This window comes from Molossus molossus, unplaced genomic scaffold, assembly GCF_014108415.1.
Source record: "Molossus molossus isolate mMolMol1 unplaced genomic scaffold, mMolMol1.p scaffold_m16_p_17, whole genome shotgun sequence".
Taxonomy (NCBI): Eukaryota; Metazoa; Chordata; class Mammalia; order Chiroptera; family Molossidae; genus Molossus; species Molossus molossus.
The window spans coordinates 68,869,260-68,895,875 of NW_023425352.1; the positions used below are offsets into that span (position 1 = coordinate 68,869,260).

Below are 26,616 nucleotides of genomic sequence, written 5' to 3' on the forward strand. Positions count from 1 at the left end.
CCTGCACTGTCCTTACGCACTCACCCAGCGGCCTCCAGTCCTGCCAGGTCCGTTCACGGCCAGGGCCCGCACAGTGCCCCATTTTTATCTTTTATACCATATCTTTACTATACCTTTCCTATGTTTAGACATGTTTGGATGCACAGATACCTACCATTGTGTGAGAGTTGCCAGCAGTGGTCAGTACTGTCATGTGCTGCACAGGTCTGCAGCCCGGGTGTGTCATAGGCTGGACCTCGTAGGTGTGAGGTGGACTGTATGACATCACACAGGATGAATTGCCTAGTGACACGTTTCTTAGAACACAGCCCGGCCGTTAAGCAGCGCATGCCTGTATATTACACCCATGTTCCATTATATTTACATGTGTTATATTTACATATATTTATATACCTATGCTTGAAGTAGAGGCTAGTAAGTACAGATATACACAAAGACTCACTATGCACGTGACAGGGACAGGTATAGACCAACGCAGGGGTGACTTCAAGTCCAGGAGGGGCACTGCCGACAAGGATGAGATTTCTAAAATCCCACCTGTTGGTAAATTTTCAAATAAAAAAGCATGCTCTTTGCCGGATTTTAACACTCCTTAAATATTCACCATATTTAAATGAGGCAAAAACCTACGTCATGTTTATATGTGAACGGATGTAGGTCCCAGGCTCTGATGAACAGGGCTTTTCTCTGCGTGAGTGTCGGGGGTCATTCGGAGACCTGTGGGGCACATCTTCATTGGTGGGTTGTCGTTTACTGCTGAACGTCCAGCGTGCCTGCTCTCTGCCCGCCAGTTGCCAGGTGTCGTCCTCAGTCAGTGTGAGAACCAGGCCCATCTGCAGAGTCCCCTTGCCCTCAGGGGCTGGGCCATTCCCTTCGACTGTGAGCAGGCTGTTCCCAGGTCTGACGTTGGTCCTTGAGTTGGAGGAAACTAGGCACCCAGGAGCCCCTGGGACAGAGGAGCCCGGGACAGGCCCAGTGGAGGTCGGCTTTCATCCTAACCCTCTCCCCGGCACGGACGCCATTGTACTGGGTCCCCTTTTCTCATCTGAGAAAGCAGGGCACGCAGAGTGCAGGTGAATTGCTCAGATATTGCTCGGAACCCCAAACCTACCCCTTCCTCGCGGACCTCAGCGGGCGCTGTCCTCAGACGCCCCCTGCAGGCGGGCCGGAGGCTCGGGCCCTCGTGCTGCCCGGGACGGCAGCCCGGCCCAGGGTGCCGTGTCGGGAGCGGGTTGGTGGGCAGATCTGCCGTGACAAGCCCCAGCCCTCCCCTGAGACCGGGGTTACAGACCCTTCACGACTTGTTTTCTCAGTGGTACTTAAAAACAAAATGATCGGAGTGGATAGAGGGGATCCGATAAGTATGACCTGCTTTTGGATGGTTCTGACGACGTGACTGAGAGCAATTGTCTTGCACTGAGTGAGCTCCCACCCAGCGCCCGGACAGTGCTGATCCCAAACTTTCCGGCTGCTGCTGCTGTGTGACAAACCGTCCCAGCACAGTGGCTTTCGACACTGACTCCCTCAGGGTTCTGCGACCTGGGCTGGGCTCAGCGAGGCGGTTCTGCCGGTAGTCGCCTGGGTTTCCGTGTGGCCTCAGTCATCTGGAATTGGCCAGATCGGAGGTTCCGCATGGCACCACTCAGCCCTGGGGCCCACCGCTGACATGGGACAGCAGGACCAATAGCACTGTTGTGTCCCCTCTGTCTCACCAGCAGGGGGGCCAGACCACCCTCCATGGTGGCTCTGGGCTCCTAGGGCATGTCTAGGCTGGAAGTGGCTCAGGGGTCATTCTGCCACATTCTGTTGGGCAAAGCAAGTCGTGAGGGCAGCCCAGGCTCAAGGGACGGGAGGCGAGTCCACTTGCTTGTGGCAAGAGTGGCAAAGAATTCGTGGTCATCTTTACACCACCACACAAGAGAAACTTGATTGCTGTCTGTCCACTGACAGACCCAGTGGGGAGCAGGGGAAGCTCCCAGATCGGGGGTGAATAAGGAGACACCTGTCGCACCAGGTGGCTGGGCCCTGAGAACTCGCGGGGTCGGGCATTCTCCAGGCAGGATGGGAAGGAGCGGGCGTGGCGTGGCAGCCGGCCCAAAGCAGCGGACTCCAGCAGGTCCCAGAGCGAGCGCCGGGGCGGGGCACATCCCTTATGGCAGGCTGCACCCCGGAGGCTGCTCCTTTTATTTTAGCTGCAGATGGTCAGGTTCTCCCTGGGGGCAGTCATACATCGATGGGCCAAAGCACATGTGTCCACATAAAACCAGCAGCACCCTTATAACTCAAACACAGCACATTCCTCCATTTCATGCATCATAACAGACTTGCATCACCTTGATTAACACTGTTAACGTGTAGAAGTGCGTGGGGCAGGGCTTGGCGTGTGGCGGGCCCAGGCCTACTAGGGCCCTGCAGCCGTCCCTCTGCTGCCGCAGTGCCCTATGGGACCCTGAGGTAAGCAAAGCCCACCCTCGAAGCCAGGGACAAGGGGCCAGTCCCTTCTCTCTCCGCCTGCCTGTTGCTCTGCCCTCACCCCGGCCTCGAATTACCTTCTTTTCCTGGGGCGCTCACTGTTCCCGTGAGCGGGAGCTCCTAGCACCCAGATGCTACTTGCCAGACAGATGTGTCCTTCTCCCCTCCCTGTTTGTTAGTGCAGGGCCTGGAACTGCATCCCCGAGTCCTTGCTGCTCAGATCACGCGGAAAACACCAGTCCTGTGCCCAGGGCTGAGCCCCGAGCTAGTCCAGTAGCTCCTTAAGCACCCTGGTTTCCAAGGGCCTTTGCTTCCTGGGAAATGAGTCTAGTTTCAGTGCTTTGGGGTGGCCCCATGATCTGCCCACCTTCTATATCCGAGCTTTTTTAAAAATATGATTTTTTAAAGAGAGAGGAAGGGAGAGAGAAACATTGATGTGAGAGAGAAACAGCGATTGGTTGCCTTCTGCAACCCCCCCCCCCCCCCCACACACACACACTGGGGATGGAGGCCACAACCCGGGCCTGTGCCCTGACGGGGCATCGAACTGGGACCTCTCAGTCCATAGGACGACGCTCAGTCCACTGAGGCACACTGGCTGGGCTGTACCTGGGCTTTCAAAATGATAGTTTGGAGGTGCACTGGATTTGGAGGTGCACTGGAACCGGAGGGGGCTGCCTGACGGGCTCTCTGTGCCATGTCACTGGGACTCAGCGCGGCGTGTGCCGGACCAGGGCCAGCCCTTCTTAGGCCTCTGGACACCTGCCTCCCCTGCCACACGCTTGCTCCCAGCTCCTCCTCCTGGCCATAGGCTCAGAGGGCCTGTGATCCTCTCTCCTGAGCCACAGCAAAGGGAGCCGGGAGCTGTGTCCACTCCCAGGAAACTCGCCCTCAGCGGCTGAGGCCGAGAAGCATGGATCAGGGTGGCTGTGGATGAGGAGGTGCTGAGGGGCGACCTGTAGGCTTTGGGGATGGGGCGCACCAGCCTGGCGTCAAGACACTGGGCCGGCCCGAGCATGAGCTTCGTCCCCAGGCATTTCCGAGGAGAAGGCTGTCTGCACCCCTGTGGGGCCTGGAGCCTCCCTCAGGCTGAGGAAGGACCGTGCTGGGCCCAGAGCTGAGGAAGGACCGTGCTGGGCCTCGAACCCGGGGCTGAGGAAGGACCATGCTGGGCCCCGAGCCCGGGGCTGAGGAAGGACCGTGCTGGGCCCCGAGCCCGGGGCTGAGGAAGGACCGTGCTGGGCCTCGAACCCGGGGCTGAGGAAGGACCGTGCTGGGCCTCGAACCCGGGGCTGAGGAAGGACCGTGCTGGGCCCCGAGCCCGGGGCTGAGGAAGGACCGTGCTGGGCCCCGAGCCCAGAGCTGAGGAAGGACCGTGCTGGGCCTCGAACCCGGGGCTGAGGAAGGACCGTGCTGGGCCCCGAGCCCGGGGCTGAGGAAGGACCGTGCTGGGCCTCGAACCCGGGGCTGAGGAAGGACCGTGCTGGGCCTCGAACCCGGGGCTGAGGAAGGACCGTGCTGGGCCCCGAGCCCGGGGCTGAGGAAGGACCGTGCTGGGCCCCGAGCCCGGGGCTGAGGAAGGACCGTGCTGGGCCCCGAGCCCGGGGCCGAGGAAGGACCGTGCTGGGCCTCGAACCCGGGGCCGAGGAAGGACCGTGCTGGGCCTCGAACCCGGGGCTGAGGAAGGACCGTGCTGGGCCTCGAACCCGGGGCCGAGGAAGGACCGTGCTGGGCCTCGAACCCGGGGCTGAGGAAGGACCGTGCTGGGCCTCGAACCCGGGGCTGAGGAAGGACCGTGCTGGGCCCCGAGCCCGGGGCTGAGGAAGGACCGTGCTGGGCCTCGAACCCGGGGCTGAGGAAGGACCGTGCTGGGCCCCGAGCCCAGAGCTGAGGAAGGACCGTGCTGGGCCTCGAACCCGGGGCTGAGGAAGGACCATGCTGGGCCTCGAACCCGGGGCCGAGGAAGAACCGTGCTGGGCCTCGAACCCGGGGCCGAGGAAGAACCGTGCTGGGCCTCGAACCCGGGGCTGAGGAAGGACCGTGCTGGGCCTTGAACCCGGGGCCGAGGAAGGACCGTGCTGGGCCTCGAACCCGGGGCTGAGGAAGGACCATGCTGGGCCCCGAGCCCGGGGCTGAGGAAGGACCGTGCTGGGCCCCGAGCCCGGGGCTGAGGAAGGACCGTGCTGGGCCCCGAGCCCGGGGCTGAGGAAGAACCGTGCTGGGCCCCGAGCCTGGGGCTGAGGAAGGACCGTGCTGGGCCTCGAACCCGGGGCTGAGGAAGGACCGTGCTGGGCCTTGAACCCGGGGCCGAGGAAGGACCGTGCTGGGCCTCGAACCCGGGGCTGAGGAAGGACCATGCTGGGCCCCGAGCCCGGGGCTGAGGAAGGACCGTGCTGGGCCCCGAGCCCGGGGCTGAGGAAGGACCGTGCTGGGCCCCGAGCCCGGGGCTGAGGAAGGACCGTGCTGGGCCCCGAGCCCGGGGCCGAGGAAGGACCGTGCTGGGCCTCGAACCCGGGGCCGAGGAAGAACCGTGCTGGGCCCCGAGCCTTGGGCTGAGGAAGAACCGTGCTGGGCCTCGAACCCGGGGCTGAGGAAGGACCGTGCTGGGCCTTGAACCCGGGGCCCGGGGCGGAGGAAGGACCATGCTGGGCCCCGAGCCCGGGGCTGAGGAAGGACCGTGCTGGGCCTCGAACCCGGGGCCGAGGAAGAACCGTGCTGGGCCCCGAGCCCGGGGCTGAGGAAGGACCGTGCTGGGCCCCGAGCCCGGGGCTGAGGAAGGACCGTGCTGGGCCCCGAGCCCGGGGCTGAGGAAGGACCGTGCTGGGCCTCGAACCCGGGGCCGAGGAAGAACCGTGCTGGGCCCCGAGCCTGGGGCTGAGGAAGGACCGTGCTGGGCCCCGAGCCTGGGGCTGAGGAAGGACCGTGCTGGGCCCCGAACCCGGGGCTGAGGAAGGACCGTGCTGGGCCCCGAGCCTGGGGCCGAGGAAGGACCGTGCTGGGCCCCGAGCCTGGGGCCGAGGAAGGACCGTGCTGGGCCCCGAGCCTGGGGCTGAGGAAGGACCGTGCTGGGCCCCGAACCCGGGGCTGAGGAAGAACCGTGCTGGGCCCCGAGCCTGGGGCTGAGGAAGGACCGTGCTGGGCCTCGAACCCGGGGCTGAGGAAGGACCGTGCTGGGCCCCGAGCCTGGGGCTGAGGAAGGACCGTGCTGGGCCTCGAACCCGGGGCTGAGGAAGGACCGTGCTGGGCCCCGAGCCTGGAGCTGAGGAAGGTCAGCCACCGCTGGGGGCCTCAGCACTGCTCCAAGGTCTGATGCGGGGGTCACGGCTGCTGCCACTCCAAATCACCCACTGGGGGGCGGTAGTGATGACAAGGACAGGCCCAGGTGGGGATGAGAAAGCCTTCAAGCCTGGACGTGTCACCTGGGAGGTTTGGCCACGAGATGGAGGCCAGGGCAGTGTGGCCACCGCAGAGCAGGCAGAGGAAGGGTGGCCCGGGGCCCGGTGCTCACAGGTCTCCGTCAGGGGAGGCAAGAAGTTCCTACTAGAGCTTTCAAAGTCCTAAAGATCATAAGATCAACACTTATTTTTATTTATTTATTCATTTCTCCCTTTATTGATTTTAGAGAGGAAGGGAGAGGGTGAGAGAGAGAGAAACATCGATGAGCGAGAACATCGATTGGCTGCCTGCTGCATGCCCCCCACTAGGGATGGCCCACAACCTGGGCGTGTGCCCTGACCAGGAATCGAACCAGCGACCTCTTGATGCATGGGTCAACGCTCACCCACTGAGCCACACCGGCCGGACATAGGATCAACATTTAATGGAGCTGCCTCCTGCATTTTTATTTCTGTGCAGAGCGGCGGCCTCGCATGGAGCTGGGACCCCAGAGTCAAGTGCACCGGGCCGCGGTCAACACGGGCTCCAGGATCACCCCTTACTCACCACTTCCTGGTTCACTTCCCCACTCTCCAGTGGGTTCCTAGGCTCACCTACCACCCACACTGTTTGCACTTGAGTCTGTCTTTCAGGCTCTGCTTCTGGGGGAGCCCACGCGAAGACAGGTTAGCACATGTATGTGATCAGCACTGGTTACCTCTGCTCGCTGAAGGGTGCTTGGGGCGAGGGCTGTTTCTCGGCCGCCTGAACGTCTTTGGTGTTCAGGACCACTTCGGCCCCTCGGGCAGTTTTTCACTAAGGGACAGAGGCCCTACATTCACCTGGTCACGGCCTCATGAGCAGATGCCGGCAGAGGTGCCTCTTCTGTGCCCGGCCCTGTGTCCTCACGGGGTCACGGTGCCCTTGTGCGGCTCCCCTGCTCCCTGGCTTCCTGATCCTAGTGCTCCCCTCACTGCCGTGGGAGTGGACTTCCCGAGGCACAGGTCAGCCAGTGATGGCGTCTCCGGGTCCCCGTCCTGCTCTGCCTCTCCCGCGGTGGCCCAGGGCCGGCCGCCTGTCTCCCCATCTGTAGGAGCCCTACCTCCAACTGCCCAGTTTCTCTGAGAACCACAGGGGTGGTTGCAGGAGGGCTTTGGACTCGGTCAGTAGCCCCTTTGGACTCTGCCAGGGCAAAGCTTGGAGGGGCCGTCTTCTTGTGTCTTCCTCTGCCATGTCCTTTCCTCATCTCTTCTTATAAGGGTACCAGACATATTGGATTAGGGCCCCTCCTGTGACCTCATTGTAACTTAATCACACCTTTAAAGGCCCCACCGTCAAATATAGTCGCGCTCTGAGGTGCGGATGATGGGGGCAGAGCTCAGCCCTGGCGCTGCTGTGACCGTGGGCAAGGGCATGAAGCTGTCTGGGCCCCGTGTCCTGCTGCAAAACTGACCAGTGACAAGGTTATTGTGAAGATCGGTGTGTAAAGTTGTGGTCTCAAACTATTTTGCTTACATCATTCCTAAATCATTTCAAAACCTGTGCACCGGTCAGTGTTTTGTTGATGTTTTGTTGACATCTACACTTGTCACCGTGAGTGTGGATTGTTGCAGAGGTGGCAACTCCCAGAGCGTCACAGATGCTGACATCTTAATGAAATGCTTAAATCTCTTTCTTACACCCAACCGTCATGGTTTATAACTACCTGCTGATTTATTTTATTTTATTTTTTTATCCTCACCCGAGGACATTTTTCCATTTTTTGTTCAGGTAGAGTGGGAGGAAGAGAGAGGAACAGAGAGAGAGAGAAACATCGATGTGAAAGGGACACATCGAGTAGCTGCCACCTGCACGACCGACCAGGGCCGGGGACAAACTGCAACCGAGGTACATGCCCTTAGCGGGAACTGAACCTGGGTCTTTCTGGACCGCAGGCCGACGCTTTAACCGCTGAGCCAAACTGGCCAGGGCTACCTGCTGATTTAAAGACTCCATAAATAAGCTTTAGTTGTTAGGAATTTTATATTGTTTCTTTTTCTCCTTGAGCTTTTATTTTCACCTCACTTACCCAACAAAACTTTATTCTACTTGAGTACGTTTTTTGTTTTGAAAGTCCTTTATTGATCACCCTGTTATACTTTTCTGTAAAATGATGTGTATAACATTTCAAATTAATTTTTTATTTCCTTATTCCATAAATCTCTAGGTTTTAAATGATTTTCTAGATTAAGTTATCAATATTGCACAATTAGTAATATTTGGAAAATGAGTGTAAAATGAATCAAAACCACAAAAATACAAAATTTAGATAAATAATTAATAATCATAAGAAGTAAAATTTCATTAGAAATGTATTTTATTAAAATGGATTTTAATTTTACTTCATCTACCCTTGTATAAATTTGGTTAGTGATAGACTTCAGCATCAATTGTATTCCTATTTTTTAAATAGCTGTAAGCTCTGAAATACTCCGTTCAATATAAACAGGCAGGGATGGATACACTCGGATACACTCGATAGTCTAACCGCTTCCCAGTTACAAGACAAGTCTTCATCGAAAACGATCTTTAGTACTGTGCTGGCTGCCATCCGGATCAGGTGCTCATCCGTCGTCGCTGACGGCCCAGCATCGGAAACGCACCCAGCGAGAGGTTTCGTGGCCCCGTCGTCGTGATTCACCTTCTCAGGCCGGCACCAGTATCTCAAATCGTCTCGTTTGGTGCCCACTGCTTTTGCCCCAGGACAGGCTCCGCAGTACTAGTTCGGGTGGGGGAGGGTGGGCCTAGGTTTTCTGAAACGGAAAGCAGATGTGATGGAGGGTGCACATTCTGACCTCAGGCATGTCTCAGGAGAAAGAATTCTTAGGACAGACTCTCACGGCAGGTGCGAATCTGGAAGTACGTTTCCATGGAAGCGCCCGTCCTGAGAGCGCTCGGGGAGCCGTCCCGAGGGTGTGCATGCACCCGTCTGTATAACAAGCTTAGAATAGTGCAGGGATTTGTGACGTGTTCGGTAAGTACCCACTGTGGCTTTATTGTTGTTGTATCTGTAAACGTTCTGGTGCAGAGTACTGGAATGGGACGCAGTAGCTGGATGCAGGGGGAGTTTAGGTACTTACAGGGGTGGGCAAGATGACCCTAAAGGAGCCCCTCTAAAGCTGAGACTCGTCATCCTGGTCTGGAACCTGAACCGGCCACCTGCTCGACAGATCGCTCCAAGTGTGCAGCTCACAACATTCCGTTTGCTGACAGTTTGGCAGTCAGCAGTTGAGCTGGGCTCCGCTGAGCACTTCTGGTCTCAGACGGGGTCACGCAGGCGGCTGCGGTCAGGGCTGATCCGCTGGGGCCTGCTGGGGCCTCGCTGAGATGGCTTGAGTCTGAGGCATGTGGTGTCATCATCCAGTAGGCTAGCCAGGCGTCCTCATGGTAGAAGTATCCCCAGCCGAGAGGGAGGGGGAAGGGGGTAGGGGGAAGAAGGAAGGAGGAAGAAAAGGGAGGGTAGGGGAGGGAGAGAGTGAGAGCAAGCATCCCAAACCTCAGAGCACAGGGACCTTCTACGTCTCTGCTCGGCTGATGTTTCCGGGATCGAAGCGTGCCACATGGCCAAAGGCAGAGTCAGTGTGGCCACACAGAGTCAGGGTGTTACACACGGGTGCGGATAGATGCAGGAAGGGGTGATCACTGGGGCCGTTGACACTGCCATCGACCACACAGCCCCGGGCCCTGTGTCTGCTTCAGCTTGACTTCGGTGTGAGATGACCTCCCCTGTGCGCTTGGCTTGGACGCTTGTCCGGATAACTGGATAGTCCTCGTTTTCCTCTGCAACTGGAATCTTGTTTCTCAGGGAAACCCACTGAGGAGGATATCGTACTCTAAGGCTCTTTCTCCCAGGGCACACGACTAGTCCTGGAGAGCACTGATCAGAGTGGAAACCCATTTTATAGAGAGGAGCGTCTAAGTGGAAACAGGTGGCCCCCCAAAAGCCTTCTATCATTAAGGGAGAGCTCAGAAGTTGGGTGACTCTGTTACTCCTGGAACCCTCAGGTTAGAACCCAATGCAACCTAGCAAAAAAACAAAAACAAAAACAATTATGTCTGGGTGTATGGCTTCATGCCTGGCTTAATCCAACTGTGGAACAGTATCCAGTCAGTGGTGGCCGTGCTCTGGCCCTGCTGGACTCATCCGAAGAGAAGTATGTGAGCCTGAAAGGTGCTTCATAATACCTGGGCTCCCATGACTCCTGTTTATTCCTGGAGCATATATGTATAAAGTAGCATTTATTTACCATCTTTTATTTCTTTTTCCTTTCACAGTGAGACATTATTTGGTAAAATGCCCTCAGAACAGGTAAGAATATTTTTGCTTTTACTTTCTTTTTAAAATATTTTTATTTTATTTTAAATGTATCTTTATTGTTGAAAGTTTTACAAATGTCCCTTCTTCCCCCCACCATTGAACCCCTCCTCTCCACTCCCATCCCCCCATCTTTCATCTCACATTTGTCTGTGTCCATTAGTTATGCAGTTATACATATAAGTTCTTTGGTTTATATCTTCCTAACCCCCATCCCCCCATACTTCTTCCCTCTGAGGTTTGTCATTCTGTTCCCTACTTCCATGTCTCTGGGTCCATTTTGTTCTTCAATTTAATTTGTTCACAAATAAGTGATATTATGTGATACAGGTCTTTCTCTGACTAGCTTATTTCCCTTAGCATAATACTCTCCAGGTCCCTCCATGCTGTCTCAAAGGATAAGAGATCTTTCTTTCTTAACAGCTGCATAGTACTCCATTGTGTATATGTACCACAGCTTTTTTATCCACTCATCTGCTGATGGGCACTTTGGCTGTTTCCAGATATTAGCTATTATAAATAGTGCTGCTATGAACATAGGGGTACATATATTCTTTCTGATTGGTGTTTTGGGATGCTTAGGATATACTCCTAGAAGTAGGGTCACTGTGTCAAATGGCAATTCCATTTCTAATTTTTTGAGGAAACACCATATTTTTTTCCATAGTGGCTGCACCAGTCTGCATTCCCACCAGCAGTGTACTAGAGTCCCCTTTTCTCCACACCCTAGCCAGCACTTGTTTGTTGATTTGTTGATGGCGGCCATTCTGACAGGTGTGAGGTGATACCTCATAGTCATTTTAATTTGTGTCTCTTTGATGATTAGTGACATTGAGCACTTTTTCATGTCTCTTGGCCATTTGTACGTCCTATTTGGAGAAGTGTCTATTCAGGTCTTCTGCCCACTTTTTACTTAGATTGTTTATCTTTCTTTGGTTGAGTTATACAAGCACTTTATATATTTTGGATGTTAACCCTTATCCAATGTATCATTGGCAAATAATGTTCTCCTATACAGTGGTGGGTTCCCTTTTCATTTTGATGCTGAATTATTTTGTTGTGCAGAAGCTTTTTAGTTTGATGTAGTCCCATTTGTTTATATTTTCCTTCTGTTTCTCTTTCCCTAGGTGTTGTATTGGTAAAAATTCTCGTACATGGGATGTCTGAGATTTTACTGCCTATATTTTTTTTCTAGGAGTTTTATGGTTCCATGACTTACATTTAAATCTTATATCCATTTTGAGTTTATTCTTACGTATGGTGTAAGTTGGTGGTATAGTTTCATTTTTTGCATGTACTTGTCCAATTTTCCCACCACCACTTGGGAAGAGACTATCTTTACTTCATTGTATTCTCTTGCCTTCTTTGTCAAATAATAATTGAGCATAATGGCTTGGGTCACCTTCTGGGTTCTCTTCTCTGTTCCATTGATCTATAGGACTGTTCCTTTGCCAGCATCAGGGTGTTTTGATTATAGTGGCTTTGTACTATATAACCTGCTACCTGGTACTGTAATCCTTCCAACTTTGTTCATTTTTAAGATTGCTGTGGCTATTCTGGGTATTTTATGGTTCCATATAAACTTCTGGAGTATTTGTTCTCGCTATGTGAAATATGCCATTGGTATTTTAAAAGATATTTTATTGAATTTATAGATGGCTTTGGGTAGTATGTACATTTGAATAATGTTGATCTTACCAATCCATAAACATGGTATATGCTTCCACTTTTTCATATCTTCCCTTATTGCATTTTTCAATATCCTGTAGTATACTGAGAACAGTTCTTTTACTTCCTTGGTTAAGTTTATTTCTAGGTATCTAATTTTTGTTGTTGTTGCAATGGTAAATGGGATTTTTTTTAAGTTTCTATTACTGAGTATTCATTATTGGTGTATAAAAATGCCATTGATTTCTGGATGTTAATTTGATATCCTGCTACTTTGCTGAATAAATTTATTAAATCTAGTTTTGTGGTGGAATCTTTAGGGTTTTCTGTCTACAGTATCATGTCATCTGTGAATAATACCAGTTTCACTTCCTCCTTTCCAATTTGGATGCCTTTTATTTTTTCTTCTTGTCTGCTTGCTGTGGCGAAGACTTCCAGTTCTGTGTCGAATAAGCGAGGTGAAAGCAGACATTCCTGTCTTGGTCCTTTTCCTAAGGGAAATGCTTCTAGTTTTCTTCCCATTGAGTATGATGTTGGCTGTAGGTTTGTCATATATGGCCTTTATTATGTTGAGGTATGATCCCTCTATTCCCACGTTGCTGAGAGTTTTTATTAAAAAATGGGGGCTGAATTTTGTTGATGCTTTTTCAGCATCTATTGATATGATCATATGATTTTTATCTCTCATTTTAAGTGGTGTATCACATTTATTGGTTTGCAAATATTGTACTAGCCTTACATCCCTGGGATAAATTCCACTTTGTCATGGTGACTAATTTTTTAAATATATTGCTGGATCCTCTTTGCTAATATTTTGTTAAGGATTTTGACATCTATGTTCATCAGGGATATTAGCCTGTAATTTCCTTTCTTTGTAGTTTCTTTATCTGGTTTTAGAATTAGGATTATGCTGGTCTCATAAAAAGAACTTGGAAGTCTTCCTCTTGGATTTTTTTGAAATAGTTTGAGGAGAGTAGGTGTTCATTCTTCTTGGAATTTTTGGTAAAACTCTCCTGTGAAGCTTTCCAGAGCATGGCTTTTGTTTGCTGGTATTTTATTGATTACAATTTCTATTTCATTAGTTGTTATTGGTCTGTTCAGGTTTTCTGACTTTTCCTGGTTGAGTTTTGGAAGACTGTATGATTCTAGGAATTTGTCTGTTTCACCTATACTGTCCAACTTGTTGGCATATAATTGTTCACAGTATTTTCTTATAATTTTTTTGTATTTCTTTGGTGTCAGTTGTTACTTCTTTTTCTTTTCTGATTTTGTTTATTTGGGTCCTCTCTCTTTGTTTCTTGGAGAGTCTGACTAAACATTCATCCATCTTGTTTATCTAGCCACAGAACCAGCTCTTGGTTTCATTGATATTTTGCATTGCTTTTTAAAAAAATCTCTATGTAATTTATTTCCAGTCTGATTTTATTAGTTTCTTTCTTCTATTTACTTTGGGATTTTCTTGTTTTTCTCTTTCTAATTGTTTAAGATATAGAGTTAGATAGTTTATTAGAAATTTCTCTTGTTTCTTGAGTTAAGCCTCTAGTGCTATGACCTTTCCTCTCAGGATTGTTGTGTTACATAGATTTTGTGTTGTTGTGTGTTCATTTTCATTTGTTTCCAGAAAGTTTTAGATTTCTTCATTGATCTCCTTCATAACCCATTCATTGTTCATTAACATGCTATTTAGTCTCCATGTGTTGGAATGTTTGCGAGTATTTTTGTTGTAATTGATTTCTAGTTTCATGCCATTGTGATCCAGGAAGATGCTTGATATGATTTCAGTCTTCTTGAACTTGTAGAGATTTAATTTGTGTCCTATCATGTGATCTGTTTTTGAGAATGTGCCATGTGCAATTGAGAAGAATGTATATTCTGCAGCTTTGGGGTGAAATGTTCTGTCAATATCAATTAAATCTTTCTGATCTAGTGCATCATTTAGGGTCTCTATTTCCTTGTTAAATTTTTTTCTAGATCTATCCAGTGATGTCAGTGGGGTATTAACATCCCCTACTATGATTGTATTACGGTTGATCTCTCCCTTGGAGTCCTCCAGAAGTTTTTTGATATATTTTGGTGCTCCTATAATGTGTGCATATATATTTACCATAATTATATTTTCGTGTTGGATTGTTCCTTTTAGTATTATGTAGTGACTTTCTTTGTCTGTTATTATAGCCTTCTTTTTGAAGTCTGTTTTATCAGCTATAATGATTGCTCACCCAGCTTTTTTTTTTTGCATGGAAAATTTTTTCCGTTCTTTCCCTTTCATCCTGTGTCAGTCTTTTGTTCTGAGGTGGATCTCTTGTAGACAGCATATATTTGGGACATATTTTCTTATCCATTCAGCTACCCTATGTCTTTTGATTGAAACACTTAATCCCTTTATATTTAAGGTTATTATTGATACTTATTTATTGCTATTTTTATTTATCATGCCTATGTTTCTCTCTATATTTCTTATTAATCTTATAGCAGTCCCTTTAACATTTCTTGTAATATTGGTTTGGTGGTAATACATTTATTTAGCCTTCTTTTGTTTGGAAAGCTCTTTATTTTACCTTCTATTTTGAATGATAGCCTTGCTGGGTATAGTGCTCTTGGTTTCAGATTCTTGATTTTCATTACTTTGAATACTTCATGCCATTCCCTTCTGGTCTGTAGTATTTCTGTTGAGAAATTAGCTGACAACCTTATAGGAACTCTTTTATAGGTAACATGTTGCATTTCTCTTGCTCTCTTTAAGATTTTCTCTTTGTCTTTAATTTTGGCATTTTAATTATAATGTGTCTTGGCATGAGCACTTTGGATTCTTCTTTGCCTTGGGACTCTCTGTGCTTCCTGAACTTGTGTGACTTTTTCCTTCACCAAGTAAGGGACGTTTCTGCCATTATTTTTTCAATTAAGTTCTCTAACCCTTGCTCATTTTTTTCTTCTTCTGGTACTCCAATGATGCGGGTATTGTTATGTTTCATATTGTCCCACAGCTCTCTTAAACTGTCCTCTTATTTTTTAATTGTTTTTGTTGTTGTTGTTGTTGTTGTTGTTTTGGTTCTCTGATAGAGTAATTTTTTTTTCTACCCTGTCTTCTCATTTGCTGATCTAAACCTTGTCTTCCTCTAATCTTCTGTTTATTCCTTCAGTGTATTCTTTGTTTCTGCCATGTTATTATTTATTTATGACTGGTAGATTTTTGTACTTTCTGCATCTTTTTCTATGCCTTTGAGCATCCTTATAATCATTACTCTGAATTTTATATCTCTTAAATTACTTATCTTCATTTCATTTAGGTCTTCTTCTGGAGAATTCTCTTGTTCTCTCATTTGGGGTTGTTTCTGTGTTTCCCTATTTTGCTGCCTATTTGGATTTGTTTCTACTTATTAGGTAGAACTGCTATGATGCCCAGTCTAGGTATGGTTTCTTATGTCGTAGTTGGCCAGTGGGACCCAGTGATGCAGGCTCCTTGATCACCTGACCTGGGTGCTTTAATAGTGTCCCTTGTATGGGCCATCCTTTTGTAATGGAGTCTGATTGCTATTGGTCCACTCATGTGTAGGCTTGACCGTCAGTCTGGCTGACAGTGATGCTCAACCCCTAGAACAGCATGTAGGTTTCTATACAGTACTTATCACAGGAAGCACAATGAACCTCAACAGGGTTTGGAGCATGCCAAAATCTCCCTGTGGATATATTGTTTGTGAAGCTTATTGGGACCTGCTCTGTTGTTGATTGAAGCTGGTCACTGGGTTTATTATTTTGGGGCCTCTTCAGAGTGATACACAGTTTGTGGCTGCCTCTGTTGGGGTTGGTGTGTATGGAAAGGACCAAGCTGAACAGCAGGATCTGGTTTTACTAATACAGGCAGAGGAGCAGGTCAGGCAGAGGAGCAGGTCAGGCAGAGGAGCAGGTCAGGCAAAGACTCAAAGCACCCAGAGATCTGCCTCTGCCTACAGGATAATTGTTAGTCTCAGTCACTTAACAAGCCTCAGGTTGTAGTCCTCAGGCAGGTGAAACTCCACTGGGTTGGGTGAGAGAATTTACAGTGGGTGGGGAAATTGCTTCCCCCAAGGCTAAAGCTGCTTTGATGGGAAAATACTGACTGAGAAAGATGACTTCTGCAGTGTGGGGGAATGACTCAGCACAGGGATCCTGGAGGCTGTCTTCCTAGCTCTCTCCCCAGAGCCATTAATCCCAGATTTTCCTCATGGAGCTGTAGTCCACTCTGCCCTCCCTCTGCTGGAGTCCAAGGTGAATGACTGCAAATGAAATTTAGTGCATTGGTCCTTTAAGAGGGTGTCTCTGATTGCAGCCATCTCTCCCTGCCAGACAGATCCTCTGGTACTTTCACAGCAAGGTATTATGTGGGCATCTTTCTCAGTTGTTACTCTGGGTTGGGGAGCCCAGCTTGGGGTTTAGAACCCCACCTTCTCAGGGGAATCTCCCTGCAGCTGAGATATTCCTATCCCTCTAGAACTTCAGCTGTTGCCTGTGGGAGCCCACCCAGTCCTCTTGTCTTTTACACTTCCTACCAGTCTTAAAGTGGGCTCTTCTTTACATCCTTGGTTATAAGGGTTTTCTTCACCTAGTCTTCAGTTGGTTTTTCAGGATGATTTTTCTGTATTTTAGTTGTAATTCCAGTTTCCTGTCAGTGTAGCTTCCATTTAATCTGCCATCATCTTGGTATTGGTTTTACTTTCTTTTGCTGTTACCAAGAAATTGGCTAAATTTGTATCTTTCCTACAGGTCTGTATATTAGTCCACTAATTGGCCTAAAAACGTGTGTTCTGCATGAATTTGCATATTTTTAGACTCCATGCTCTGGCTGTCACCCCCCTGATGATCCAGTAAACATGTGGTTCCTGCTGGAGGAGGCTTGTCACCTGTCCCTGGAGGACCGTTCCCCTATTTAGAAAGGAGCTGGCAACTACACTGAACCACTTTGATGCTTTTTGACCACAATTACTTCTAACCCTTTTCTAACAATGCCTGCTTGTCCTATGCCTCACTCTGCAGAATTCAGCTATTAGTAATATGTGTGCTAAGGTGCTAGCCTTTTATCTTGTGGGACATACCTTACAGATAACATAATAGTTATAGTAAATACTGCAAACTCATAGTGTTTACCAATGTGAGACTTTTGATCCAGAGGAGGTGGCATAGGTCAATTTGTCCCTGCTAAGCACTACCATAAACCTTGGAATCTTATAAGAGACTACCAAAGGAGGACTCTGAAAGTTGGTTAAAATAAAATTATGAAAACCAAAGACAAAGGAAAAAGTCTTAAAAGCAACCAGCGAAAACTGTATATTACTGATAGGGAAACACATATTTTAATGACAGTGCATTTTTCATCTGAATTTATGGAGGACAGAAAGAAGTGAAACCACTTCTTTTTCAAATCATAAAAGAAAACAAAACAAAAAAACCTATCAACCACAAATTTTATATCCAGCAAAATTATCCTTTAGGAAGAATGGGAAACAAAGACATTCTCAGATTAAGGGAAACTAAAGAAATTGATCACTATGAGGCCTACTTGAAAATAAATTCTTGAAATAAAAGAGAAAACCTTGGTGCATTAGGAAGAAAAAAGGAATAATAGAACATAAATACAAGTAGACTATTTTTTTCTCATGAGTTTTAAAAATTATATTTAATTATTAAAACGAAAATTATAAAACCACTTGATACTCAAGAAGAGCATTCCGATATTTAAAAGTAAAGGAGGTAAAGTGACCTAAGTAGAAGTGAGGTTTCCACACTTCACTCAAAGTGATAGATCGTTGATACCCGTGGACTGTGTAGGTCACTTATGTATAAGATGACTTCAATATCCCACTCCTTCAGCAAGATATCCCTGAAAGTGAGCATTAAAGTAGCTTTCCTCTTATAATATTGCCCAGCTGATGTGGCTTAGTGGTTGAGCGTCGACCCATGGACCAAGAGGTTGCCGGTTCGATTCCCGGTCAGGGCACATGCCCAGGTTGTGGGCCTGATCCCCAGTAGGGGGCAGGCAGGAGCGGCCAATTGATATTTTTTCTCTCATCAATGTTTCTATCTCTCTCTCCCTCTCCCTTACTTCCTCTCTTTCTAAAATCATTAATGAAAAAAAAAAAGTAGCTGTCCCAGTCCTGCTGTGCTCACCCTTGAGGCCTGAGATAAAGAAAGCCCGTTCCAGAAGCCAGGCACCAGAGGCTGAGCCCTTCTCTCTTAGCCTTCCTGCTGCTCGTCCTCACCCTGGGCTCTGCAGTGCCTTTTTCTTCTGGGTGCTCATTGTTCCCATGAGCTGGATTCGATAGCACCCATGCGCTGCGTGGTTACGGTGGGGTCACACATATTTTTGGCTGAGGCAACAGGCATGTGCAGTAAATGGAGTGCATTCAAAGGATGGAAAAATGTGTACCATTCAAACAGTAATAATAGCAGAGGTTATAGCTAAATTAATTTAAGATAATATATAATTTAAGACAGAGAAGGAAGTTCATAATTATAAAGAGTCTAAACATCAGGAAGATATAACAATTATAAATCTATATGGACCTACCAACAGAGTCTCATATACACGGAATATTGAAAGATAAAATAGATGCTCCTAGAATAATAGCTTATGTCAATGCTCCGCTCTTAATAATTGATAGAATGCCTAGATAGGAAATCAATTAGGGCACAGAAGATCAAGCAATTTGACCTCACACATAAGAATACTCAATGACTGCATGATGCGTTCTTTTCAGGTGTACTGGGCACATTTTCCAAGACAGACCGTATGCTAGGCCATTAAACAAAACTCAAACATTTTACGTATACAAGCAATCAAACAATAGTTTGTTCCCTGACAACAACAGAATTAAATAGAAATTAATAACAGAAAGAAATCTGTGAAATTCCCAAATGTTTTGAAATTTAAAACAACATACGTCTAAATGATACCTGGGCCAAAAAAGAAATCACAAGAGAAATGAGAAAATATCTGTAATCAGTGAAAAGGGAAACACAATGTACCAACATGTGTAGGATGCAGCCAAAGCATTGCTTACAGAAAAATATTACGCCTTTAAATGCCTGCATTAGACAAGAGGAAAGGTATCAAATCAATAACCTAAGCTTTCACAGTAAGAAACTAGAAAAAAATACAAAGTGAAATCCAAAGAAAGCAGCATAAAGGATATAATAAAGGTCAGAACAGGAATCAACGACATGGAAAACATACACGTGCGCGCACACACACAGAAAAATATAATGAAACCAAATGTTGGGTCTTTGTAAAGATGAACAGAATTAAAAACCTTAAGTTAGACTGTCCATAAAAATAAAAAAAGAGAGAGGAGAGATAGACAAAAAAAAATAAAAAAACCAAAATTGGGAAGGATAAAGGAATCAGACCCTACAGAAATGGAAAGGATTATAAGGAATTATGAACAAACTTACTCAAACAAACTAGACAATATAAATGAAACGGAAAAATTTCTGTGAAGACACAAATGACCAAAACTCTTTTACAAAGAGAGCTGTAATTTAAATAAACCTGTAGTAAGTCAAGAAATTGAGTTGTCAGCCAAAGTTCCCAACCGAGGGCAGCCCAGAGCCACGTTGCTTTACTGGCGGAGCAGGTCTGGACTGGAGAAACTGATACCCCCTTCACTCTTGGGAAAGCAGTCTGTTCCGCAGATGGTGTTGGGACAAAATATACAAAGAACTCTTTCCAGCTCAATGAAAGATGACAAATACAATTAAAAATGGACAAAAAGTTTTGAACAGATATTTTCCTAACGAATACATACAAATGACTAACGCGTTTGTGAAACTGTGTTAACTGTTTAGAGAAATGCAGATCCAATCCCAGCGTGAGGCCATGGCTGTCATAGAGCAGACGGGCTGTGGCGAGTCTGGGCGAGGACCTGGACAGACAGGAGCCTGTAGATGGGCAACGTTCGGTGGTTCGGTGGTGTAGCCACTTCGGCAAACAGTGTGGCGGTTTGTTACAACTGAACATAAACTTACCATGTGACCCAGCAATTCCACTCGTAGGAATCCACCCAAGAGGAAAGAGAGCATATGGCCACAAAGAGACACATGCTGTTCGTAGCTGCTTAATTCATGACACCCAGAAGCTGAAGCAACCGGTGTAGCATAAACACAATTCAGTCCGTTCGTTCAGTGAAACGCTCTTTGATAATAAAAGGAACGACAGCTGATTCGTGCTACAGCGTGCATGGGCCTCAGGAGCAGTAAGCTAAGTAACAAAATTCAGATGCCAAAAATGACATACTGAATGATTCTGTTTGTTTGAAACGTCCAGAAAAGCTCATTGTAACGACGGAAAGTGGATTAGTAGTTGCTTCGGGCTGAAGTAGGAACAGGGATTAACTATACATGGGCAAGAGGACACTTGGGGGGATGTCAAATGTTCTAAAGCTCCGTTTTGTGGTAGTGACACAGGCCTCAGCAAGCTGCTGGGCTCTGTCTTAGAGCACGTGCCCCATGGGCCACAGGGACCGGCATTTTAGATCTGGGGAGGTTATGGCTGGGTGCTCAGAGGCTGGGGAGAGCCGGTCTGTGGGGTTTCTCAGGTTTTCGGGTTTTGCTGTGTTCTAGGCCTTTCTACATCAGCACATGGTGCAGGTGTTGGGCTGCTTCCCTCCCGCCAGGCCTCCCCCTTCACTTGCCCCATTCTGAGCTGTGCCGACCAAGGCTGGAAGGACAGGAGAGGGCATCGGCCCAGCCTGGCAGGCATTGGAGTCTGGTCTCCCCCAGCCCTGGGACCCCTCCCAGAGGTCAGGTGGCCACGTCCTGAAATGCTGTCCCTTTCACTGGCTGGTGCTGTCAGCAAGACTGGTTGGGTGCCCGAGTGGAGCTGTCTCCGTGGGCATGTCTTCTGTCGGGCCAGCCTGCAGACCGGCCTCTGGAAAGCCTGCCTGTACCCCAGTGCACCCCAGAACCCTGAAGGGGCCAGGCCTGCTTCCACTGGGACAGTGGGCAGTGGGCCGCTGGAGCCTCAAGGGATGAGCAAGACAAATGTCCTCGGTCCTCTGACCACTTCCTCCTAAGGCAGAATGGGCAGAGAGCACAGGACCAGGGCAAGGTGCCAGGAATGGAAGCCTTCAGGAGGGGAGGGCCCTCAGGAAGAGGACACACGCTGGCCCCAGCCTGCAGTCCCTGGGTGGCCACCTCGTCAGGTGACTGAGGCAGACCGGAGACTCTAGGGAATTCCATGACTTGCTGGGGGAAGTTCAGACAGAAAGAAACCAAGGCTCCCTTGAGTTAGTGTCGTCCACGAAGTCGGAAGCTGCCTGACCTCCGGGGTGGGAGACTGTCCTCCTCAGGGACACAGCTTCCAGAGCGGCACAGCTGTGGAAATGTCCCCAGGGTCCCAGAGAAGCAGCTTTAAAATGCAATGCCGCCCAGTGCGCACAGGGGTGACAGTTCCCCACCAGGATGCGGAGTCAGTGCCTGCCTAGGTCAGCGCAGGGAAGTTGAGCCCACAAGGGCCCTGGAGAGGCAGCTCCCAGTGGGTGCGCTTCCTGACCTTTGGTTTGACCTCTTCTGATGGGTTTGAGATGACAAAGTATCTGCAAATGGGACCCATTAACCTGGCATTCTGTTGCCTGTGCCGGTTGAAATCCCCCAGCCGGCCGGGTCCTCTGTGGCAGAGAGGACTCTGTGCTGGATAAACGCAGGCACGTTTCCTGTGGTGCGGAGCTTAGTTTACAGCATTTTCAGTCTTTTCTGAAGCATCAGATTTTTAAGCCTACCGCAGCCATCGACGTACGGGACTTTATTAATGCGATGATTTGCTCAGGATCTTAGAGTGGGGCCAGACTTAACGATTTCAAAAAGAATCTAGAGAGAGGTGCCGGGAACTTAGAGGCGTGATACTTGCTTCATTTGTGTGATCCTGGGCAGCAGCCATGTGGCAGGCGTGTCCCCTCCGTGAGAGGCAGCTGCTGTGACGGTCGGGCTGGGCGGCCAGGCGCCTTGGTTCCTGCCTGGCTCTGCGGCTGGCGGCGCGTCCCTCCCTGTGAGATGGCACCACGGTGCCCGCCCTAGCGCAGGGCGTTGTTGGAGGGACTGAATGAGTTGGTACCTGATGGTTCCGGTCTGTTCGGTCGGTACTGTGAGTGGGTCTTCCGCGGGGACAGAGTAGGCCGTAGAGCAGGTGGAGGGCCAGCCCACGCCCCGGAGGCTGCGGCGGTGGGAGACCAGAGCGGCACCAGTGTGCAGCGCCCTGGGGACGCCCGCAGAGCTGTCCTGTTCCGAGGGCCGGCTCAGGTCTTGGGGGGGGGGGGGGCAGGGCCAGTCGCGAAGGGCGAAGGGCGAAGGGCAAAGGGCAAAGGGCGAGGAGAGTGCCCCCGAGGGCGGGTTGGCCAGGCCGACCAGAGCAGGAGAGAAGCAGCTGAAAGGCCGGGGCTGGAGGGACTTGGCTCGGGAGCGGAGAGCCCCGGAGGCCGGCGGAGCAGCAGGGAGGGAGGCTGGGCGGCCCAGGGCCAGATGCCCAGGGATGGCATCATCTTAACAGTGACGAAGCCCCACTTTCCGTAGATGCCCCTTGGCAGTGCTGACACAAGGCAGCCTCCCTGCTCACAGCAGTGCCGGGACCGAGTCTTAGCTGAACGCTGGTACCAGTGTGATGGGCTGAGGCCTCCTCGCCGCCAGGGCAGCAGCCAGGGATGCCAGCCAGGCCCCGGCTCCAGGGCCGATGCACTGTCCCAGTGTGCTTGGAGCTTGGGTTTCCCGGTGGGTGCGTCACAGGCGTGAACAAGGAGTGGGTGCTCCGGGAAGGTCGGCAGTGCAAGGGGAGTGGGAAGGGCGAAGCTGGGGGGGGTGGGGGGGGCTGCAGCCGCCTGCATCCCTGACCTTGAAAAGCCCAGTGGGCTCTGGTCACAGACATGGGTTTGCAGACACCGCAGCCGTGGTTGTGGTGGTGGTTTGCGTTTAGCCCACATGTATGCTGCATGCTTTTCCCTTGTCCACAGTCACCTGAGCAACCCAGGTGGTGACGCAAAGACAGCGACGAGGGCCTGTCCCCTGGCCTCTCTCTGGCACCCCGGCCGTCATTGATGTGCCACTTGTCCCCACCCCATCCCAGTGCTCAGGCTCAGTGTTCTCCTCTTCCCTTGCCCCGGGAGGGACAGACCCGGGAGGCTAGGCCGTGAGGGGCCTGGCTGCTGCTCCTGGTGTGACGTGGAGAACAGCCCACCTGGACGCGCCGTGGGTCTGTGCTGCCACCAGCAGCCTGGAGACTTTGGCCGGTCCTCCGCTTCTCTGGGAGTGACCCGCCCCCACGGCGGGCACAGACTGGCCTTCGCTCTCCCCAGGGCTGTCCTGGAGGCGCAGTGACGTGGCAGAGTAACCGGCTCCTTGCTGCCTGGTGCCTGAACATGGATGTTTATGGCAGCTCTGTCCTTAAGTGCCAGAACTTGGAAGCACCCAAGATGTCCTTCAGTAGGTGATGGATAAATAAACCCAGTACATGCAGATAATGGAATATTTTTCAGTGCTAAAAATAAATGAACAATGGAGCCATGAAAAGAGTAGAGGACATTTAAATGCATGTTTCTAAGTGAGAGAAGCCAATCTGAAAAGGCTACATACTGTATGATTCCAACCATAGGACATTCTGCAAAAGGCAAAACCAGGGAGAGAATAAATAGGTCAGTGGCTGGCAGGAGCTGAGTGGGGGGAGGGTTACAGGGGTGGAGCACAGAGGGTTTCTGGGGCAGTGAACTGTTCTGTAGGACATGTTACACTATGTTGTCTAAACGCATAGGATGCACGGCCCCAAGAGTGAACCCTACAGTGAACTGTGGACTGTGTGGTATGATGTGTCAGTGTTTTTGATCACTGATAACAAATGTACCACTTGGGTTGGGGATATCGATAATGAGGGAGGCATGTATCTGGGGGAGGGGACAGGGCTATGTGGGAAATCTCTGTACCTTCCCCTCAATTTTGCTGTGAACCCCAAACTTCTCTGAAGAATGAGGTCCATGGGGAAAATACAGGAGGAAAACACTGGCAGCAAAGGTTTGTGTGAGGTGCTTGTGAAGGTTGTGTTTCAGTTGTGATGGACTTATTCTCTCCTGTCTCCATGCCTGTAATTACCCTTTTAAAACAGGAACATGGATGCATTTATAATTGATAATGGAAAGAGAAGAAATGCACATATTGGGAGTTTATAAAGCTATGAAATGAAGCTGTACATGTAAATTCAAGCAGTTCTCAGAGATTCTGATGCCTTGTTTTCTCTTAGCAATCAGAGTTTAGTAAACACGTGTTCTTTTGTGGCTATTTGTGCATCTGTGCAATTGACCATGTATTCTAAAGCTATGGCCAGTCAGAGTTTCTGCTCCCAATAAACATCAGCCATCTCTAGGGGATTTCAGTATAAACTGTATTCTTAGAATTTTTCCCACAATGTGTGTCAGTCTTTATTTATTTCGAAATTTGTAGGACTATATTGCAATAGTCTATTTTCTGTCTTTTTTTTTTTTTTTTTTTATCCTCACCCGAGGATATTTTTCCATTTTTTGTACAGATAGAGTGGGAGGGAGAGAGAGGACGGGAGAGAGAGAGAGAAACATCGACGTGAAGGGACACATCGAGTGGCTGCCACCCGCACGACCAACCAGGGCCGGGGACAAACTGCAACCGAAGTACGTGCCCTTAGCGGGAACCGAACCCGGGTCTCTCCGGACCGCAGGCCGACGCTCTAACCGCTGAGCCAAACTGGCCAGGGCGCAATAGTCTATTTTCTTTTATGAAATATATCTTCATGTTTATTTGTGTTTAATTTACTGCTTTTCGAAGATTATACAATCAAGTGGCTTAATAACTAAAATTAAATGTTAAATAATTTAGTGTGTGTACGTATTTGTGTGTGTGTGTATACATGTAGATTTTATATATATATATATATATATATATTAATTACTGTCCCTATTCAGTTTCCATCTGTTTAGTTCCTCAGCACCCCCATTCTAAGGAACCACTATTTTAAAATTCTCCTGAATACTTCCAGAGTTTCTTTATGCATTTATATATATATATATATATATATATATATATATATATATTCATTCTTATCTCTCCTATTTTTATTTTAAAAAATCACATTTTACACATTTTCCAACGCCTAGATTTTTCCCTTAATGATGTATATTTTCCTCTTTCCAGCTACAGAGTTGTGGATTCACCATAATTCTCGTGACCAGTCCCCTGCCCTGGACAGCTGGGCTGCTGTCAGTCTGTTGCTGTAAGCAGCACATGTACTATCCACGCGTTCTCACGCGCCTGCAAGGGTATCCCCAGAATAAGTGCTTCCAGTGAAATTGGCAGGTTCCCTGCAGTTCTGAGAGCCCAAGGCACTCTGCTCCCCCAGCGCTTCCCATCGGGAGGTGTGCGCTCCCCCAGCGACACAGTGCCTGTCCCCACACGCTGGCCAGAGCGTGCAGTGCCGTCAGTTCGATGGGTGCTGTTCTGATACGTGGGGAGAGGAACTGCAGTGCGTTTGAACTTGGTTTTTATATGCAATTTCCGGCCTTCATTCGTTTTGATTGTTACAGGCAGTCGGTCATGTTCTTAGGGATTTCTAGAAATTGTTTATGTATTAAGAGGCGAGCCTGTCTTGGTAACTGTACCAGGACTGACGCCATTCAAGAAGGTCCGTGCACTCCACCCCGTGGAGCATCAAGAGCAGACTGCACGGCAGGCGGTCTGCTTGGAGCTCGCGTGTGGCTGCGTAGGGCGCTCACTCAGAGAAAGCCAGCGGCATCTTCAGGTCTGGTCTTCTCACCGGTAACCACTTGGCCGATCCCGGAGGACACGTGAAAGGACCTGACAGTGCGGCGATAGAAAACAGCACTCCCGAGGCACCTCACTTAGCCTTCCTGCAGGGCAGGTCGCAGCGCAGCAGCAGAACACACGCACAGTCCTGGGGACCTCAGGGCTCCAGGCTGCTCCCCTGGGCCTGTCTCGCTTGGCCAGGAGCAGCCTGTCTTGAGCTTGTGAACCACGGATGTGTACAAGGGGTCCTGGTTTTAGGGGAGCTCAAGCAGAAGCTCCTGTCACATCTCAGTGCCCTCCTGGTGATGTAGCCAAGCCCACCTGTGCGGCCAGGGAAACCAGGTGTCACCATAAATCTGTACACCCCAAGCAACACAGATGAGCTGGCCCTAGGTGTCTCCAGGCCTCTTTGGACTCTGAACCACACATTATAAATCACTAGCCAGCTCATCGAATTGTCCTTCTCAGCCAAGGGTCAGTGCAGAGGTCCAGACATCCCTGGAGAGGAGAGAGAGCGCCCATTGAGCTGGACGATGACCCACCTTACAAAGGTGTACCGGGAGCACTTGGGAACTGTTGCTTCCTGTCCTTTTCCCTGGAACAGACCTGCCTTTGTCTTAACCGGGCCCCCTTTCCTCCACAGCTCTGGGGAGACTGTCACCAGCGTGACCAGCCTGGCCCCACTGCAGCCCAAGAAGGGCAAGAGGCGAAAGGAGAAGGTGGACGTCCCTCCCGCTGTCCCTGCCAAAGGTAGGAAGCTAGCTTGCAGTGACCCACGAGGAAGCCACCGCGACTGACCCAAAAGTGGGCCAGGGCTTTGATGTGGGGTCAGGGCCGGGAGAGAAGACGGATGGAGGACATGACATCTAGTGATTATATGGTCCAGAGAACCCCGCCTAGATTCTGGTTGCAACTGAGCCCCACCCCCGGGGCGGGCCGGGCTGGTGCCATTGGCCCGGCACTGCTTT

General features: G+C 49.6%; 1 protein-coding gene across 1 annotated transcript in view; it reads left to right on the forward strand.

Annotated features, from left to right (window-relative positions):
• VSTM4 (V-set and transmembrane domain containing 4) overlaps positions 1-26,616 on the forward strand; it is a 95,616-nt gene that overhangs the window by 46,154 nt on the left and 22,846 nt on the right. Inside the window, exons 5-6 of the mRNA XM_036265752.1 lie at positions 10,162-10,195; positions 26,292-26,398. Of these exons, the coding sequence (XP_036121645.1) occupies positions 10,162-10,195; positions 26,292-26,398 (141 nt within the window). The remainder of the gene's footprint in view (positions 1-10,161; positions 10,196-26,291; positions 26,399-26,616) is intronic.